The 20,880-nt window shown below is 39.1% G+C and overlaps 2 protein-coding genes across 8 annotated transcripts in view; one reads left to right on the top strand and one right to left on the bottom strand.

Annotated features, from left to right (window-relative positions):
- Positions 1 to 11,052, top strand: part of Arpc1 (Actin-related protein 2/3 complex, subunit 1A) — a 150,374-nt gene extending 139,322 nt beyond the window's left edge. For all 4 annotated transcript variants that reach the window (XM_067105197.1, XM_067105198.1, XM_067105196.1 and 1 more), the window contains 2 exons: positions 5,914 to 6,094; positions 10,775 to 11,052. In XM_067105197.1, coding sequence (XP_066961298.1) covers positions 5,914 to 6,094; positions 10,775 to 10,813 — 220 coding nt within the window. In that variant the 3' untranslated portion in view covers positions 10,814 to 11,052. The remainder of the gene's footprint in view (positions 1 to 5,913; positions 6,095 to 10,774) is intronic.
- Positions 11,041 to 20,880, bottom strand: part of LOC136839322 (programmed cell death protein 7-like) — a 59,877-nt gene continuing 50,037 nt past the window's right edge. The window contains exon 6 of one of the 4 annotated variants that reach the window (XM_067105203.1): positions 11,041 to 12,418. In XM_067105203.1, coding sequence (XP_066961304.1) covers positions 12,295 to 12,418 — 124 coding nt within the window. In that variant the 3' untranslated portion in view covers positions 11,041 to 12,294. Of the gene's footprint in view, positions 12,419 to 15,802; positions 15,924 to 20,880 lie in introns of those variants that run through there. The other 3 variants (XM_067105207.1, XM_067105205.1, XM_067105206.1) reach the window with 3 other exon arrangements.

Here is a 20,880-nt window from a genome sequence, read left to right as displayed (position 1 = left end):
ACATGCAAGATCCTTTATGCCTTTCCACCTTTACACAACAAATGTCCATCCCTGTCTTTGCCATCATTTCCACAACTTCCCTGGTTTTTTCCACCATTAACCCACACTTACAGTACTTGTCTATCTTCCTTGTTTTTTCCTTTTTTACATAATTATTCAAAGGGTGCTCGGTATTAGGGGGTTGTTTCATTCTGAGAACTCATTTTGAATTTGAATCTTGTTACCTAACGAGTTCTTTATGCCTTTACTGGCGAACTTAACCCACCCAGTTTTCTTTGGGCTTGGGGAAGGCTGTCAGTTGGTCATTTTGATAAGGATGGAAAAGCAGAAAACTCGTATATTCAGTGTCATACCATGGGAATGGGTCCTGCATTAGTGCATTAGACATTCTGGCCAGTCTTAGGAGAGTCATGTTTCCTGTTCTGGTTGTATCACCTTGACCAACCTAAAGGAATTTATCTACAAAAAAAAAAAAAAAAAAAAAAAAACTATTAAAGGAAATATGCTGATTTTAATCAAGTTATATACAGTAAGCATATACTGGTTATAGGACATCACTGTCTAAATTCAGTCTATTTTCCTAAGTTTTGTCCATGAATATGATATACAAATTTTCATAGATATATCCCATGGGGAGGTTACTCATATGGCTCCCTTGGGACCACGAGAAGTTTTCAGAGCCACCTAAAATATTTTATAGGTCAGATTGGTATACATGTACTTGAATTTCATGTGTGTGTTTGTTATTTTCACTGAGAATAGAAAACTTTGGTATACATGTACTTGAATTTCATGTGTGTGTTTGTTATTTTCACTTAGAATAGAAAACTTACCTGATCTTTTTAAGGGTAAATAATCTTGAACCCTAAGTTCTGGTAACCTAGGGACATGGGAGTTTGTTCCCCTTTAATTTGGCATTTACATCCAGCCAGCTGTTTGTTCTAGTTGTATATATCAATTATTTGATGATGTGCAAGCTTGCTTTGCTGACCTCATCCAAGTGAAAGTGCCATACTGGTTTGTGAACCTATTTATATTGCCCAACTTTGTATACAACAGAACAGCTCAAGCAAGGTTCAGAAGCTGTGGATGAGCAAAGAAATGTTTAAGAGTTACCCACAACTCTGGAAAGAGGGTAATTTCTTACTTGCCTTCACAGCATCTTACTTGGTTCAATTGGCTTTTTTTTTTCTTCTTTTTCATCCAAATGTGACGTCCATTGATTTGCATCTGGAGCAGGAGTTTCCAGTCCATAGTTCATTCCAGTTACAATCATTAGTATGTCTTAACTTCCCAAGATGCACTAACTTATGGGTCCATGAGAACTCAAGTTGGCTGGCTTTCTCAATTTTGGACTGAGCTACTCAATTTCCTTAACTGTACTTGGCTCAGTTTTCACCCAGTTCAAGAACAAACCCTTCAGGTGAGCCAGTGGGAATCCAGAAATGCGGATTTGGTTGTGATTGTCATAGTAAAAATCCTGAGATATTTATGTTAAAGAAAAGTGAAACTATGCTCTTTAGGTAACAGTTATCATCACAAACAATTATGTCTGCTTTTCCTTTCAAGAGGTTAGACTAAAAGAGTTCTCAGGAAATGCCAAAATAACTTAAAATTTGATAAGAAAACCTCTAAGTATTTACAGTTAATGTGTTGACATCATTTTTTTAATGTTTAGTATTTGCTGAAAACTGCTCAGTTGGCTGGTATGTAAGGGTAATGATTTTTGGTAGGTCTTGGAAGTAACAGAACAACTTCAGCTCTGTAATTTAATCTGTTCCAAAGGTATGTTGTGAACCAGTTATTTGAAAACTTGAGTAAATTTGCCCGTGAGAAACAATAAATCTAGTAATTTGTTCCACACCCGTAAAATTTACAAAAATACTTTATAAACAGAATAATTATAGTTTTACATGTAGGAAACAATGAGAAGTCAGTATAAAAGACCAATAAATAGAATAAATGAATAGTTAACCTGACTAACTTTATTGAGAACTCTTGGTGGCATAAGGAGACAGTGAGGAGAGAGGTTTTAGTTTGAAAAGGGAGTCCCTTCCATTAAAACTAGGTACTGTAATGAACTGGTTGGGGTATTCCAAAGTACTCTTGATTTTTCCTTAACATCTTTGGTTTCCTTTATGTCTTGCAAGATCAGCTGCACACACTGTACTGTCTTCCATTTAGCAATAATCTCTTTTTCAGATCTGTGATCCTCGCAACTTTTTTCCTAGGTACATCTATACCATGAACTTTCTTTGAAGCCATGTAGGGTTATTTATTAATTAGGCAACCAAGAACATAAAAATCGATGGATTGTTAAGAGAATTAAATGTACTTTGTTTTCCACTCTCGCCTTGGGGTACCCACACACCTGATCCATACAGGTTTGACAGACATTTCATACTCCCAAGTAGGCATCATGAACTGGGACAATTTTTGCCATGTTGTTTTGGTTGCAAATTGGGGTATTCATAATGAGATATTTGTACACAGGTTCTTCAGTATAAATTAAAATTAAAAATTCTTATTTACCATTTAAGTAGGTAAATTTTAGTTTTATATAATTCTTGTTAAAAGTGTGACAGTATTTATAAAAAAAAAGTTTTCCTGAGTATTAGGACATTTATCTTATGGTTAGTATCTTGAAGGTCATCAGTAGCCATATTACCTGGTTGTTAAGCAGTATGTTTATGTGCACAGCCAGTTAGAGGAATAGCAGATGAGAGGTGGGTGTAGTAAGGAATTGTGTAACCTCTCCTCCCATCCCATTGTAAGCCCATTGATGTCTATCACAAATACTGTACTTAGCATATAAGAAAAACCGAATTGATGACTCGAGTGTAACACATAATAGTCGTCCATTGTATATGTACCATTCTATTTTTGTAACCTATCAGTAGCATACAACATTTCTCCTCTTTCTTTAATATGCTGTGTTTGTAGTAACCTAGAAAAATGCTGCATTTTGGTTGGTTGGAATATTGTGATGTTTATGTATTGCTCATTTTTATGTATGCTCTTGAGTGTACCCATAATTTCTGCTCTTCTCTTTTGTAACTTTATCTGTTCAGTTTTAAATTTACAATGCTGTAACTAGTTATTTTGGTGCCATAAGAATTCTGTAGGTTTTATAAACCTTTTCATTTCTTTAATTTTTTTGCTTGCCATAAGTTTTCTTTTATTGCTTTTTCTTACATAGACAAACTACCTTAATTTTCTCTGGTGATTTATTTCTGTTTTTATTTTTTTCTTAGTCTAAATAACCTTTCATACTTTTATCATTGGTATATTCAATGCCATTTTGTTTTCTTCAAGATATTTTAATTTTGGATGCTTCTGTACATCAATCTATTTTTATACCTCCCATTTTGCTGTTTTCCAAGTTGTTTTCAGCTTCTTCATCTCCATGCACTGTTCTTTCATTCATTACTTTCATGAAATTATTTTACATTAATTTTGCTTACATATTCTGGTACAAACTATTTCTGCTACCTGTATCATTTGGATACATACTTGTATGGATACTTGTTAAAAAAGGAGGGCAAAGGAACAGAGTAACCTAGATTGAAAAGTTAATATTAACATAAAAACAATCATGTGACAAATAAATGCAAAATTATTGATGTTAAAATAAAAAATAAAAGGGAAAAAGAAAGAATAATGCATTAGAAAATCAAAATGTTTTAGAGTAAAATATGAGGACTAAAGGAAGAGCAAAAGTATTTTTCAAGGGAAATTTTAGTGGGCAAAAAAAGTAAGGGGGACAAGATGGCAATGGTTGCAAGGAAGTTGAAATTGCCAAAACTCACAAAATATGTATCAGTGAACTTGAGGCCAGGTTTTGGGTAAAGACTCTTCTGAATGTTCACCTCCATCACATGTAATCATGACAGTGAGGAAGATGAAACCCAGTGTTGTGATGTGTTTTCCAAATAAGAACATCTCCATTGCAGTATTTTTATCACTCTGGCCACACTTGTTTGACACAGGTATTTAATGAATAGCCTACATACCCAACAGAAAGCAAAAGGTTGAGAATAATTTGACATGTCCAATCTTCAACCACATGTTAATATCAAGTCTTGAAAATTAATCCTTGAAGGAAATTTCAGCCTAATCATAAGTTGTAATTTATTAAAAAAGATACAATATAATCATTAACAACAAACTGCAGTCCACCCCTGTTAGTAGTAAGATTGTTAAATCTCCATTTGGTCAACTTAGATGATGAGTATGATGATAATATTATTACTATTACTCATGTGGTCTCAGGCACTAATTAGGACCCCATATAAACTATTCTCATTTTAAGACATCAGTTTTAAAGTTAATAATAACCAGCTTTTTACCAAAAAATAAAAATTAAAAAAAAGGGATTTTGACAAAGGAAAAATCTATTTCTGGAGAGGGTCCTGTGTCACCCGGTGAAAAAGTCCATTCAGCACTTATTTCTAGGTAATCTGTTGCTAGATACCAGAGAAAGCTAAATGAAATGCTGGAGTTACTACCCCCAGAGCGAGCTAACAATTTTTTTAGTTGATATATGGTAGCCCAAAGCTTAGAGGTGGCAGGGTTGTTCTTGATAACTAACAAAGAATGAGAAGACTTTTGTACATCTGAACATTTTCAAGTTAACCCAAACCCACAGCTCACAGTAATTTCACATAATTTTAGTGTAAACTAAGCTTCAGTTGAAGATATGTATCAAATGTGTGTGTTAGGTATAAAGGTAGTGGAGTATAACACTTTCATAACAATGTAGCTGTCAAGTAGGGATGTCTGTTACTGTATTAAGACTACCAGCTTTTTTCATCAAACATACCAGCTAGTATGACTTCTGCCATTATTTGTTCACAATTCTGTACATTTGCTAATCTGTAGGATGCTACATATAAAATCTATATTTAATTGTCAAATTTGTGAGATTGCTTCATAATGTTAAATTTAACATTGACAGGGAAAGAAGTCGGATATTTTGGTTCATGTAGATTTACTTAAATATTATCTTCATTTACCAAGTATTCCTTATATCAGTTTGTGTAATTTATGTGCAGAATATTTGAGACACTGCACTATACAGTGTAACATCTAAATACTTGCAGGCATTAGTAACTGATTATTTCCAAAGTTTCTCCTTCTGATGATAATTGTTCATGTTATTCCAATTAAATATAACGCCAAACCAAAAATTACTGTCTTACCAGTGGTATAAAGATCTCTTACAGAGGCATTGATAACTTTTTCTAATCAAACTCAAGTCAAGGGAACGTTAACTGTAATGAGTTTGCAAAAGGCCTGGCTAAGAATGTAAATGCAGATTTTTGCTGTTATCAAGTTTTAATATTGTTGCTGCCTTCAAGGAAAGAAATGTTTTTCATTGTTTTAATTGTAGGAGAGACTTTTGATAGCTTATTATTTGTCCCCTTCTTTATTCTGAAGCAGAGATGTTAGTTTGCATCCCTTACCAATATTAATTGCATTTAACAAATGCCATTTTATTACAGAACTATAGTTGCCTTTTTATCACTACTAAAACTTTCCTTTGACTTTCATTTTCAAGCCACTTTTATTAAGTGTTTTGGTGTAATTTCTTCTACAGTTGCAGTTAATTTTTCTCTTTTTTGATGAGAAAGTGCAGCTGGCTTTTGTACATGTGGCTGTATATAAATACAATAGTTGAAACTGGTTGTTAATGAAGTTTTTCCTCACAGTTGGATATAGTGGGCTATGAATACCATGATTAAATATTAGATGTGTTATTGTAGTATTTCATAGACACTTTAGAATCATAAATAGGGTTGATGTACTTTAATTTATTAAAGTCAAAGGTGTACTGGAAATTGTTGGAAATCTGAAATACTTCAAAAATTGGCTCTTTAAAATAAAAATTTTAAATTTGTTACTTATTTTCAGTGCCATGAGGAAATTCCAGTCTCTTGACCGAACTGCTCGGTCAGACCAGTCAGACACAACCCTGGCTACAGTTCATCAGAACACCATTACGGGTCTTGCAATTTTTTCTGGAGACAAAGCTGGTGCTCAGGCCATCTCTACATGTGGGGCAGACTCTCAACTGGTCATATGGAACTTTAAGGTCAGTGGATGCATGTAAACATCCTAAAAAGGGAAGAGGTACTCATTGTCCTTTCCATTTTTGTGCTATATAGAACTGTTCTTTTGGTATTGCAAACCCATCAATCATAAATAGCTTTAATTGTAGAGACTACAATAAGGTGGACCAATTTGAAGCATTGCATGCCTAACCAACTAAGTTCTGTGATGCCTTGGTGTTTCATTCTTATATATGCCCCTCTGTTTCAGGACTAGCAGGCATTGTAAACTTTTGAGTTTTGCTTTTTAAGGATTACCAGTTATGGTGTATTTCCAAATCTCATTTTCAAATATAATGCTTGGTATATCTCAGATTACTATAGGTTTCCCCCCCCCCCTTTCAGCTGGCAACTGACTAGCATTAATGTGAATGGCCTGTTGCCTTTTCCGTTTCATATGTTTTGCAGTTTCTCACTTTTACCCCGTCTAGTTTGATATTTTTATTTTAACAGAGGTAATGAGTTAATGTTTGCCAAGTAATGTTTACTACCTGCTTGGCCCATATGGTCTCGGTCAGGTACATGTTATTGTATTCATGATTCTGGGATATGTGCACTTTACACTTAAGCAATTTCTTTTTAGTATTTGTTTTATTATGCCTCACCCTACTTGAAGGAGTAAGAAGAGCAAGTCTTGTGTTTATGGGAAGGACCCCTATTTATGGTGCCCTTTTTATATGGGCCAGCAGTGTTTTTCTGATTTTACTAACTTGCAGTTCGTGTAAGGAGTGGCCTCTTATTCACTGGTATAAGTTTGCACAGCAGTATACCTACAATGGATGGTCTGCTTAATTTTCTGGAGTCGTTGGACTTGTCTTCTTGTTCCACATCAGCAACTGTTGAGTTTCCTCTCATGAAGTTTCTCCTTTTTCTATTCCTCCTCCTCATGATGTGAGGGCTGTTCATCTCTGAAGTGGGCTTTCTCCAGTTTTGATACCTACTATCATTTTGCCAAAGTTCTCTTCTCCATGAGTGTGTTACCCCACAGTGTCTCTCCTGTCTATCCCTGGTAGGGATCTGCATGTTTTGTCATCTGCTTTTTTTGCTTTTGTGTGTACACGCACACCCTGCCTTCTGCCTAGGGTGGGCATGTATCCTTGATGCCAAATCTTTGCTCAGCTGATGATTATATAGCCAGACTTGAGTGAAAGCTTCATCTGTGCTTCAGGATCGGTGTCCTGCAGTTGTTTAGGTCTGTGTAGTTATTGTTGAGGTCTGTGCAGTTGTTAGTGACAGCCTAATATTTTGACACCTCAGCACATTTCAGTGCCCAAACCTGTTCTTGCTTCTGCAAGAAAGTTGTTGCATGACATTGCCATTCCTCTTGTTTCAACATTGTGTGTAGTCCTTTTTTGTGTGTGTGTGTGTATCCTGCATCTAGATACCTGATCCTGTTTATTTGATTTTTTCATCTGCTTCTGTGCCTCAGCATATGCTAATACACTTCTATATTGAACAACTTGTGTATTCAAACAATCTTAGATCTATTTCTCTGGTGCACTCGACCTTTCTTGCAATTATATCAGATTTCCATGCCCTTGATTGCTAAGGCTTTCTCACCTTAGTCTTTGGTCCTGCACCTGTAAACCCTCCTGCTCATATTTATCTCACTGCATTGTATATTGATGTGCATGGTGGGACTGTGTTTTCCAGTTTCAGGCCCTTTTGCTTCAATCTGACCCCTCAGGTCTCACCCTGGTGACCACAGTGATGCATCTCCTGGGCCTGCCTCTGTCACAAGTGGATGATAGTTAGTTATGGCTTCTTCAAAGGAAGAGTGGAAGAGGCATCTGCAGCTTCTTGTAGGTTTATATCAGTCCTTCAGTCTGCAGGTCAACCTGAAGAGGGCAGACTTGTTGCCATCCACTTAGGTAGTTTACAAGAAAATGTATTTGGCTAGTGTGCATAACTTCCAGAGACCACCAGCGAATTTTTTCTTTATACTTTTCTTGATAGCCAATGACCAGATCATGGCTTTTGTTTGATAAGCTATCTAGTGCCAGAGAGAAGTTAGTTCCTCTCGGCTATTATTGCAGTTCTTCCCTTCGTGTAAGGCACCTTTGATGGCCCTAGCCAGCAGGGTCCCACCAGTAGAGGCCCTCCTTCATGCCTTCAATAGTGAGCAATCCCAAGAATTGGCTTAAAGGGAATTCTTTTAGCTTCAGGTCTTGGTTCTCTAAATGTGATGCCTTGAATGAGTGACTCGACTTGCTGGGTCATTGCATCAGTCATGGCTGACTAAACTACTATTGTTTAGGTGAAGAATCAAGTAGGGACAAGGTCAGAATTATTCAGTCTGCTGGCCATGAATGTCTTAATTTGGTCAGAAAGGGAAGGTGTCACCATCATGCCTTAGTTATTTCAATGGGTCCATAGTGCCACAGTAATCTCTACACAGACATCTGCAAGGCTCTGCGACAAGTGGTGGGGACCCTTTTGTTAGATATGTCCATTGTCAAATGCCAGACTTCCATAATGCTGTTTTCCACAGCCAGACCCAACAGCTCGGGTAGTGGATGTTGTGCTCCAACCATAGGGTGGTCATGATGTCTACAAGTTTTCTCCATTAGGAATGCCGAGTCAGGTTATAGTGAAGTTTCGTCGACCTTTATTGCTTTCTTTTGGCCACAGCAGGAATGGCCTCAGACATCCATCCCAGGAGGTCACATCCAACTGGGGGGTATCTTCTGAAGTAGCCACAATTCCACTGGTTACACCCTCACCCAGAATTGCTTAACTTGTGGTTATCAAGTATAATCTCAAAGAGAGAGAGACCTTTCGGATGTCACTGTGGATGCTACTATCAGTCCCTGCAGATCTTCTATCATAGTCTTTTGCCAGTCAAAGCAGCCTACACATTTGTAGTATGGTATGATGAATAGAGTTTTCATCTCCCCAAGGCTTAGTATGGGTAGTCATAGCATATTTCATTTACTCAACCACCAAGAAGTTCTCTTCCATAAATGAAAGGTTATCATTGTTTTTTGTTTTCCCTTTCTGCAGAACAGGTTGGCTTAGGGAATGACAAGAACATTTCCAACCTTGTGTTGTCACTTTGGCAGATCAGTTTTTCAGTTTTGATGAAACCTTCAAGATGGAACATTACTTTGGTGATGCATAGTTCTCCTCAAAAGCCTTTGTCACTGCTTTTTTTAGATTTCAAGTCTCAAGAGCATGTTCTCAATTATCTTGGTCACTCCTCTTCTTAGGCATGTCAGTGGGCTCCATACTCTCTCACTCAGGTAAGGTAGCATATTTGAGCTGCTGGTCCATGATTAGTCTTGTTTCCTTGAAAATTTGTAAGACTTCATAGGGACAGTTCTCTCTTCAACTCCTTTGTCATCACTGCCTTGTTTTCAGTGTTCTGTAAAGCCCCTTGCATCTTACTGCCAGTGAACAGATCTATCCTTGTTTGTTCTTGCATACAATCTATCAGAATTGGCCAGTATCCAAGAACTCTTATCTTATTGGCTGTAACATTTTATTTCCTGATATTCTGAAGTTATTTTAAAGTTACGTCTGGAGAGGATCTTGCTACTTAAGAAAAGACTTCTGATCATAAATTGAAGACATTTCCAAAGGGTGTAGGAGTGTAAAAATTAATACTACAAGCTGCTTGATAACTTACAAAAAAGGCTAGTGATCATTATCTGGATACAATTCCAAAGGGCATAGGGAATATAAAAATCAGTAGGCAGTCCTCACTTATCGGCGGCGTTGGTTAACGGCGTTCCAGTTTTATGACACTTGGCTGACGACATTGTTAAGCAGATTATCGGTGTTGGTGAGCAGTTTATTGGTGCCGATAAGTGGTTTATTGGCGCATACGACGACGTAAACGCAGTTTATTACCATAATTATTGTCGATTTTCAGTTAGCGGCACTCAGCCAGGAACAGAACCCGCCATTAACTAGGGACTGCCTGTACAAATTATTCAACTTAGAAAAAGGCTGCTGACTGATTATATGAATTGAAGAGACTGTTCAAAAAGTCATTTGAGACATAAAAACTAATACTACAGATTACTCAACAACGTAAAGAAAGAATTGCTGATCATAAATTGAAGAGAAAGTTGTTCCAAAATGTCATTTGGGACATAAAAACTAATACTACAGATTACTCAACAACTTAAAGAAAGAACTGCTGATCATAAATTGAAGATTAAGTATACTAAAATTACAGTACACATATATTGAAATTGATGATGAATAAACTGCTACTCATTTGTATGTGTACAGAGCTACCCATTCAGCTACCTTTTGTCATTTGTTCTGTAAACAAGATGGATGTGTCAGGGATTTCATGGATCATGAAATTGGGCTAATTTTGTGACTGAATCCTCTCAATTTTTCTGTGATTGTTACAGTCACCAATCTCACCAATAGGAAATTTGTACAACTAGCTTAGGCTGTAGAAAATACCTTCTTATGGTTAAATTCTTTTCACCAAGCCATATGCTACAGTAGAATGAGTTCCAAAATTTCAAGACATTAAACAGACCACCTGAAACTCTTACTATCTCTTGAAGGGCTGGCTTGCCATGATAATGTATAACAGCTGAATGGAAGCTTCTTTAAAATGCACTAAAAAGTGCAATAGTTCTGTAAAGAAAAATTTGCAATATTTAATATTGTTCTAATTGTATGTGATATTTCCATTGCAGTCACTGGAACAGTCCATTGGGGAACTCCGTATAAGCTAAATTACTGGAGCAGGAGGATGGTGACAAATGTAACTGGAATACCAAGTTAATGGCCCTACATCAAAGTGGAGATCTTTGTGCATTTAAATAAATTAGTTATGGTTAACTGTTCTTTATATGGTAAATCTTATCAATTGTTTGTATTATGATTTATTGATTTGTTAAAATTCACTCGTGATTAACCTAGTTAGCAGTGTTTCATGAGATGCATTCCCAAAATAGATGTATAGAATTAATAATTGTTTTATTAAGTACCTTACATGAACAATCGACCATTTACTTTTGTACAATTCTACTGAAATTTAATAAAGAACTGTGTTTGAAATGTAAACTATTCCACATGTGAAAATAAAATTCTGTATACTGGATTATTGTATACATTTGCAAGAATATTGCTGATTCTAATGAAAGGAACCTAACAAAAGTAATACAGATTAATCTGAAGATAGATCACTTACATAAATACCACATGGCCTAGAATTTACCAGTAAATAATCTGATCATAAAAGAAATACAACAGAGCCTAGCATCTACAAGTATATAATCTTAATTAAAAGTAGACATCATAAGCTTACAGACTACAGAGTAGAGTAACAATAAACTGTCAACATCAAAAGTTCTAGATAGTAATGTAATGTATACATGTATATATTATACAAGTTGCACCATCAAGCACAAAGCTCCTTGCATCCTTCCAATTTAATAGCCAATTTATTGACAAATGCCTTTCTTCCCATACAAGTTCAATTTACTATATATTTCTGTGCCTATTTCGCATACTCTGCTTGATGAGAAATCATTTACCTGAAGACATGTTTAATATATTATTATTCAGAACATGAACCCTATTCACATGGAACGAGCCCACAGGGGCCATTCTATTTTAGCACTCCATTACTATAACCCTTGCCAAAAATGTACCTTTATATTACAAAGTCTTCATCCAAAGAAATATATTCATTCATTCATAGCAAGCTAATTAATTATACATGCTACAGTATTCTTTAAAAACTAGTATATGTTTTGGAGGGATAGTTACATGTGCGTTTACCCTTATTCACTTTAAAATTACATAATCTCATAAATAAAAATTCATCCCATTATCTTCTTTAATTTGGGACAGTTTTTTCATTATCAACTTATATAAGAAAATATAAGTATGCAAAATAAACCACAACTACATATACTTCAAGTTATATGAGAAACTATAATTCAACTGAATAAACTATATCTCACTTGGCTAGCATTTAGAACCAAGGAATGATAGTAAGAAAATAGATTGGCAAAATGACAGTTTTGGTCATTTTGATCATTATATAATGTAAAAAAAAAAAACTATATCTCACTGCGCTGGACCTATGCCTTGTAAGTGTAGGATTACTAAAGAGATACAGCACAGTTCCCAGGTACATTATAGTAAATAGGACCAAAGAAAAAATTTCCATTCAAGACCTGTACAGCACTGACTGTAAATGTACCTTTCAATGTTGGCCTTGAAACTTCTCCCATCCAGGTGCAGGATGACTTGGAGGTATGACCCAACAGAGAGGAACAGATGATGCCAGTGGCAGTTCTTCATTACAAGTGAACTGGTCCCATTCACTTCTGAAAAATTAATTGTTTGTATAAGGTTTAATATTGTATTTAGCTTGTAATTCATGCAAGAAAAAAGGAAAAGGTAATGAAAAAAAGGAAATCTTTGGAACTGAGGTTGCTTCTAAAGCCTCTTTCATAAGAATGATCTAGGGCAATCCAAGACAAGATCCAGAAATCACAGTTTTTAAAAGTAAATTGTATTTTTCCTAACTATACAAACCTGAGGTCCTTTACATTAGGAATTACTTACGGCGAAGCTGGACACGGCCATTAAACTCTTGAACAAGGTTGTTAAGCGGTAACTACCATCAGGTAGGCGGGGAATACCCGGATGTAAACATTCCAGTTTGCCTTTCAGTCCAGGTTCAGATTGAGGGTGGCATGAGGCAGGCATAAAATGTAACGTAAAGGACCTCAGGTTTGTTTAGTTAAGAAAAACAATTTACTTTTAAAAACTGATTTGTTCTGATATGATATACAAACCATCGGTCCTTTGCATCAGGAAGACTCACTGGTTGGAGGGAGGAATCTGAGTGAGTCTCTTGAACTGACTGAAGTTCTGCACACCTGGGCTACTACTCCTGGTCGAAAGAGTGAGGAGGAGGAGTATCGCACCTCCGACATATTGATCGGAGTGTAGGAACTGCAGGAACAAATGTCAGAACTGGACCTTTTTACATGAGTGAGGAAACGTAACTCATGCAAAATAGGCTAGGAAGAATCTAAGAGTCAGAGGCAGTAAGGAAAACCCGAGGCAGGGTTTCCCTTATTGCCAGTCTCCTTCCTCCCCTTGCTAGAGGAAGGTGCAGAATTGCTTCTATGATTCTAGAAGAAAAATAGAACAGGTGCTCAATGTGCAGTCTTACCGCATCAGACGCCAGATCCAGCAAATACTGGTTCAAGTCCTATTCTCATCCCGAGGTAGGAGGAAGGGGAAGGAGGAGGAGGAGAGCCCAGTCACTTTTGGTATCCTTCTCAATTCCAGAACCAACACCTTAGGTGAGATGCTACTAGTCCTCTTGAAGGAGCCAGGTAAGAAAACATAGCTTGCTGAGCAGCCACCACAGGGCCAAGGAAAAAAGGTTCCAAGGGCCTGTGGGCAAGAGCACAGGAAGAAGACAAAAGTGTAGTTTATGAGACCACATCTTGCTTCCAGACCCACACACAAATACCAAGGGAAAAATGTAGATATCGATTTTTTTCCAAAAAGACAGCATGCCTCACCATAGCGGCCCCTGGGTCTGGTATGAAGGAGTGAGAAAACTACCAACTTTGTTGTGCAGGGAGGCAACAGAAAGACTGTAGGGATCTCTCAGTCGAGCAGTCTCTGTGAATCTTCATGAAGAAAAGAGTGAAGAGCACGTTCCGTCCAGATCACTCAAACCCGAGGCTGAGCTCGCCTATTAATACATCCCCACTGGGAGAGTATGTGGCTAATTGAGCTATTGAGTGTACAACCGAATACTTGAGTACCAACAAATGTCGACAGATGAAACAGGAGGAAAAAACGATTCCCTCGTTTGTCGACGTATGCCACTACTGTGGTTTTGTTGTTCAATGAAACCACTGAGTGTTGCAAAACTCATCCTGAATTCTCGGAAGGCCAAAAGGCTGCCTTGAGTTCTGGATGTTGATGAGAAGGTAGAAGGTACTAATCGTCTCAGTCACACACCTTCAAGACAAAGTCTTACAGGTGTGCGCCTATTCCTCAATTGGTGAATCCGGAAGTAGACACACAATGTGAGGGGAATATGCAAGCATATTTGAAGGTTTCTTCAATCAAGCATTAGCCTAACTCTTCCCTTACACTTCAAGAGGAAAGACGGATGGAGGGATGGAAGCAAACCCCCTTCATTCTCCACCATGGGAAAGCTTCTGCAAGATGACGGGATACCAAGACGATTAGCTCTAGCTGGGCTGGCATTTCCCGATGGGGAGCACTGGAGAGGAAGTAGGATGGAAGTTTGGTGAAAAGAATTCCCGAGACCCAAGGGAAATAAATACTTCTCCTGAAGGAAGCAATTCCCATTGCTTGGCAATGTCGCTGCCAACTCCAGAGACTCGATAAGTATCATTTCCTCCAGGCATCTGCAGTGGGAGAACTTCTGCCCGGTCGATACTTCTTTCTCTTTACCCTTCTGCCCTCCTCCCTTATGGAAAAGAGGGTGGAGGGCTATGTGTTCCGCAATCTTCTTCAGAAGCCTGGGACTTCTTAGGAGTTGAGGGGGCCTGGCTTGAACTCAAGGTCGAGCCGAGATGACTAAAACCCAAAGGTCTTGCCCATTGTCCAAAGGGCAAGGCAGTGCCCTGGTATGACCCTTGATTACTGCAGTATCTGGCAAATCTCTGAAAGAGAAAGGCAGAACCAAGTGAAGGTTCGTTCCTAAGGGTCAAGCCAACTTGGGACTTACCAAAATGGAGATCCGAAATAGGACAAAGTCTTCTTAGCACCAGAATTGCCCACAGATTGCTGTCTGGTATAGGAAGACCCACCCCCGGACAGGACCAGTCTCCAGACAGCAGGGTTCTTTCCAGGAATGGTCATATCCAAGGAGAGAAAACCCAAAAGTGAAGGATCATGGATCCATCAAGAGACTGCCTGGAGGAAACCAGCAGGTCCCTCCAAGATCGCTGCCTCTTGTTGCGGAAGAGAATACCCTCCCCGGCAAGGAGAAGCAGAGAGAGAACCCAGTCCAGGTGAAGCAGTCAGAACAACCTGCAGTCGGCAAGACCCTCCGAGGCAAGAACTCGTACTCTGTCGAGGCAGGGGAGGATCTTGGTTTCTCAACCTGACTGAACTCCTTGTCCGAAGAAAAGTATTCATCTGGTTGAGAGCGCTCTCGCAAGCAAGGACTGCAGCACCCCCAAAACTCTAGGCCCCTTCAGGCACTGAAAGGGTTGCGAGTGATGAAGATTACTCATTGGGAGAGCCGCGGTCCTGTCCCAGGAATCCTCGCACCGATTCATCAGCGTGAAGTTCTCTGAGAAACAAGGGCGATCGTAACTTGAAGAGAAGACCCTTGCTGCTTCCGAAGCGTGAAACTCCTCTACCTCTCCCCTTGGAAGGAGACCTTGACAGATCCCAAGAAATCCTCCTCAGCTGCCTGGTTGTACAGTAAACCCCTCATATTCATGGTCTCACAATTCGCAGACTCACCTATTCATGGATTTCTCTATGGAACATATATATACATTATTTGCTGAAAATCCGCCCATTAACAGTATTTTTCACTGAGAAATATTCACTAATTACTGTATTTTCATCTCATTTTCATGACTAAATGCACTTTTTGTGATAAAACTATTAAAATACTCGGGTAGTGCTCGACTTACAATAGTTCACCTTATGACAAGTTGATTTTGCAATGGGGTAAGCAATTAAAACCAATACGACAATATTTATAAAATATATTTAAATTTCGCATGGGCGCAGGCAGCAGCATACAATCAGGCAGCAAGCGAGACCAAATTACAATAGGCCAGCTTCTTTTCCTCCAACTCTTTATCCCATCTTCTAATTAAAAAGTAAAAGAGAATAATAAAGGTATTGTTAGTAACGTTATACACTCGCGTAAACACATAGCGCCATAAACAACCGACTGAGAAACTGTTGTTTTGTTTATCACCGAATCGAACAACAGCCCTTTTGCTTGTATTTCAACCATCGTAGGGTAATACACAATTACCGTAGGTTATAGTACAATTGACATTAAGCAGAATAGGACTGATATATTTTTACATTATACCCTTATTCGGTATGGATAAAGGATCGGCAAGGAAATATGCTGCTAAATTTATGCTGCAGGTTGTAGCTGAAGCTGCGAAAACAATGTTCAAGCTGCTAATGACTAAATTATCATGCATCAGCAACATGGATGAAACTCTACTGTAATTAAAATTGGAGAGAAAGTATTTTAATCAAAACTATTGGGCATCAAAAAACACATTATTGTACTAATGTTTTTACGCCCATAAACGATAAATAAGTAAAGCTCATATTATGATGAAATCAAGTGAAAATAGCGAACGAAATCTTCTATGAGATTCAGAGCCTTTGTCCCGGTATTTTTCCGGAATAACTTTTTTCTGTGCATTTGACAAAGATATTACTTAGCCATAATATACTTTACATCCCTACCTAATTTTTGGCAGCATTTTTTATTACTTATATTAGAAAAAAGTATATTCATAAGAGTAAAATATAGCAGCCCAACCCAGTGGCAGAACACTCTAATGTATGGGTTCAAAGTTACAGTATATGTGACATAAACATATGACATCCCGACTCCTCCCACAAGGTGATAACAACAAACAGTTGTCTCTGAAATTCTGAATGAATATTCGTACTTTGTCAAGGCTTCAAGAATGGCGGCTATGATAATTCATTGTCCCCGTGCTTGCAGGACAGCTTTTGTGATTCAACTTTCACGACTGTTTAGAAGTGAGGAGGCCTGTGGCAAACCCTACGTAAGCTTGAACAGGTAAATGAATAATGAGGCCTTGTTTTGGGTAAGGAGTACACCCGGACATCCAAGGCTACCAAGTTTTCATCATTTGTTGACTTCCATAAGGTGCAGAAAGATAATTATATATGCTCTATAAAGCAATAATTGTTGATTTCTTAGTAAAATATAACTTGTGGAACAACATTAAAACTTGCTTTGTCCCCTCCCCCCCCCTAAAAGTCATGGGTTGTAAACATCACTGAATGACCTCTATAGGTCCCAGTGCTTGGGCTTAGCCCGAAACGCCATAATCCACCCATTAATTATAATGTCAAGTTTCCTCATATGTAATTTTGTTAAATAAAGGATCCATGTAAGGGCATGTCATTTCATATGATCGCTCCTGTCCTCTTAGTGACAGAGTACAACAATGGCTGAATTGTAACATTATAATGAAAGTTGTTTTCATATTCCACAGAATATTACCGGCATGGTAGTTCGATTGTTGGTAGGCTTTTAAATACCAAGATTGCTTGCACACTAAATAGTATAAGTATACTCGATCCTTCAAGTTGCTCACTTGAATGATTCTTAACTGAAAATGACGAATTGGCAGATCATCCAATTACAACCTACAATAAGAAACTGTTTGTTTCTAAGATCAGACGAAGTCATTCTGGACTCATAAAACCTGATAATAATAAGCGAACGAAAATATTAACAGTAATTAGCTGCTCATACATTATGCAGCAAAAGTCAAGCGACCATTTATTTTTCCCATTTTTCGGACACCAAGAGTACAATAAGGTGAATCCACCCAATTGCAAAGGTATAGTAACAAGCATTATCATCTTTCGAACGAAAAATAGCCTTTAGAAGATGGGTTACTCGACCTCATGGCATAAATCCTATGTACTACTACTACTACTAAATTACTACCACTACTACATAGTGTAAACAAGGAGTATTGGTTGTATTTCATTATTGCCAGAGGTTGAGACTTTCACGAATAGCCAATTATCCATCAAGAAGGAGGCAAGTTAATGACATCATAAGTTACGTCATTATCTTCGAAAGACATTCCTCTGAGTTTGCTGGCGATGTCTACAAGAAGTCGGTGTTACCCTTATAATTACCAAAATTATGCAACTTTCATAATATAGAATACAGTAAAAAATTATATAGGGATGTAAGATACCCTGTGACAAAGTGTCATCTTTGTCAGGTACATTGATAAAATTTTATTCCGGAAAAACACCGGGACACCGGCTGTGAATTTCATAGTAGAATTTTTTTACACAAAACAAATGGCCAACGTCATCTATTAATGAAAAATATAGCTAAATTAATTTCACAACGAGACGTATTTAAGTTATATTTCGACTTAAAAACACTTCGTACAGTATAACAAAAAATAACCTTGACTGATATAAATAAAGTATCTACAGATTCATTTACGCTAACTAGAAGCAAGAAAAGCATTCTGAACTGAGTTAAATACGGCGAAATAAACACCGCGTACACAATTTCCAAACCAAACCATTGATCACTATGAACGCAATTTATAATACAAAAGCAATATAAGAATATACACAGTACAATATTATTGGATATAGTGAATTAAGGCATAAAATTTTAAAAGATCCATGGAAAACATGCATAATCATTATACTGATGTTTTTACAATACGATATGTGAATATAGAGTACAATATAATGTAGGCTACACTACCGTATATGTATACAATATACCATAGTGTAGGCTATGCTGATATTAATAATTACTATACAGTGCATGTATAGAGTATATTTTACAGTGTAGAAGTTATATTCGAGGTATGTTTTTTCCAACAAACGATGGTTTTTTGGAACCTAACCCCATCATGAGTAGGATAATACCTGTATAAGCATTTTTGTTTTTTTGTTTGAACTATCACACTAGGCAGTTCTAAGTGTTTTTAGAAGGTTTCTAAGTCTTCGCGGGTCCTAGCTATTCACGGGGGATGTGGTATGCATCCCCTGCGAATACGGGGGGTTTACTACTACGAGACAATCAGGGGACCGACACCCAAAGCACGCCAGGCAGCCGAACTCTGAAGACAAATTCATCGGAGCTCTCTCTGTCTGTCTCATGCCTCTCGGAACAACCAAGAGGAAAAGAGAACGGGTGAGGAGAAAGAGTACCCCTACTTGTCCTGCCAGTAAGACCAGCAGGAGGGGCAGACCGTGAGCGATAATCAACCGAAGGAGATTATTGCCACACGGGGGAAGAAGAGCGCTTGTGCCATGGCAAAGTGCTTTCCTGGGAAGAGCAGAAAGGTCACTCGAACAGTGCCAAGTACCTGATTTGGAAAGCCGAGCGCAAGCCACACTGAACCGAGCCAATCACGCGAACGCGATCCAGACTGGGTGGTAAGCGGTGGACTGAGAGGCAGGCGGGGCGTGCCGAGCCAAGCCTATCTCACGAACGCGACTGGAGGCTAGGTAGGCCGAGCAAGCCGATCACGTGAACGCAATTGGAACTGGACAGGGCGGAACTCGTATGCCGTGAACTAGAGCTAATTTCCCGAACTCTGAACTCTTCGAGACCAAGGCCCCTCAAGAAGAAGGTTTAAAGGGGAATTCTGTGCCTGCTATCCTGTATGCTCAAACCCTAGGGTTCAAGACACAAGGATGAAACCCGGCCAAGCAACTGAAGCAGCTGGCAGGTAGTATCAAGACTCGGCACTTTCTCTTGTCCTGTGCCTCTCGCCAGGAGAGCACTCATGATTCATAGAATTCGAGCAACCTACAAGACTCCCAAAAATCAGGAGAGGTTGCTTTTGGTTTCCTAAGAAACTGAAAAGAGCCAGGCCCAGAACCAGTCTTAGACGCAGACTTCTAAGACTGGCAATGAGAACGCAGCCCAAGAGCCCACGCTCTTGTGGCCCCTGAAATTCTAGGCCCCAGAGGAGAATGCGAATCGGTTCCCACCCAAGGGCGGGAAGAGCCAACGAGAGAAACTTGTCTCCCAGAAGAGAATCAGTACCTTAGAAGTCCCGCAGGACTCCCTAATGGAATCTCTTCCCTGCTTCTTCTGGTGTTCGAACTGATAGGATCGAGACACCAGGCTGGGAACCCAACTGAACACTGGTAAGCACTCGGAGAGCAATTGTAATGCGCTGGCAGGAAGAGCCAAGACACCTGGGTGCCTCGGCCATTTCTCTCACACTGCTCCCGAACTGGGCTGGGAAGAGTACTCTCCAGACCAGATCGGGATACTCGATATTCCACAGAATCTTGAGCACTCAGAGCAGCTCGTGAACGAGAGCCCGAAGCAGTACCCATCTTAGAGGCGGAACTTCTAGGACTGGGAACGAGAGCGCAGACCGAGGTCTACACGGCTGCGGCTCCCGAAACACAAAACCCAGGGGTATGCAAATCGGTTCCCAAACCCGAAGGTCGGGAAGAGCCAACAGGAGACCCACTGCCTCCTCGGAAGGAGGCAGTCCCTAGATGTCCAAGGACATCAAGGGGAAAGAAGAAGCAGCCTTCCTCTCCTTCAGCTGACAGAGGTCTATCCAGTTCCTCGGGAGAGGAAGGGAAGAGGCAGTAAAAGACGAAATCGAAGATAAGTTGAAGAAGACGGTGGCTACTTCCACAGGGCGACTTCCTTCACCTTCACTTCGACATCTTCTACAGGATGGTGGACAAGAAACATCGTAACCTCCAGGGCAGCTAGGCAAGATCACAACGGAAGAGGCCCAGGACACGACCACCAGGAGAAGCAGCAGGAATGATCAGGACAGCCGAGGCAGGAGCTACGGAAGTGGTTCGGAAAGCAGGAGCTACAGCAATGGCCAGGAACGTCACCAGCAGCAACAGGAACAATCAGGACGGCTGCAGCAGGAGACCAGGAAGAGCTGCCCAGAGACTGACACCGAGTCAACAGGAGCACAACACAGGAAACAGCAGGAGCAGATGGACCACACATATGCCAGAGGCAGTGCCACAGCATACATAAAGGCCAGCAATGACAGCGATCGAT

Source organism: Macrobrachium rosenbergii, chromosome 6 (assembly GCF_040412425.1).
Source record: "Macrobrachium rosenbergii isolate ZJJX-2024 chromosome 6, ASM4041242v1, whole genome shotgun sequence".
Lineage (NCBI taxonomy): Eukaryota > Metazoa > Arthropoda > Malacostraca > Decapoda > Palaemonidae > Macrobrachium > Macrobrachium rosenbergii.
Note: the sequence above shows the minus strand (reverse complement) of the source record. Positions and strands in the feature narration are given on the sequence as shown.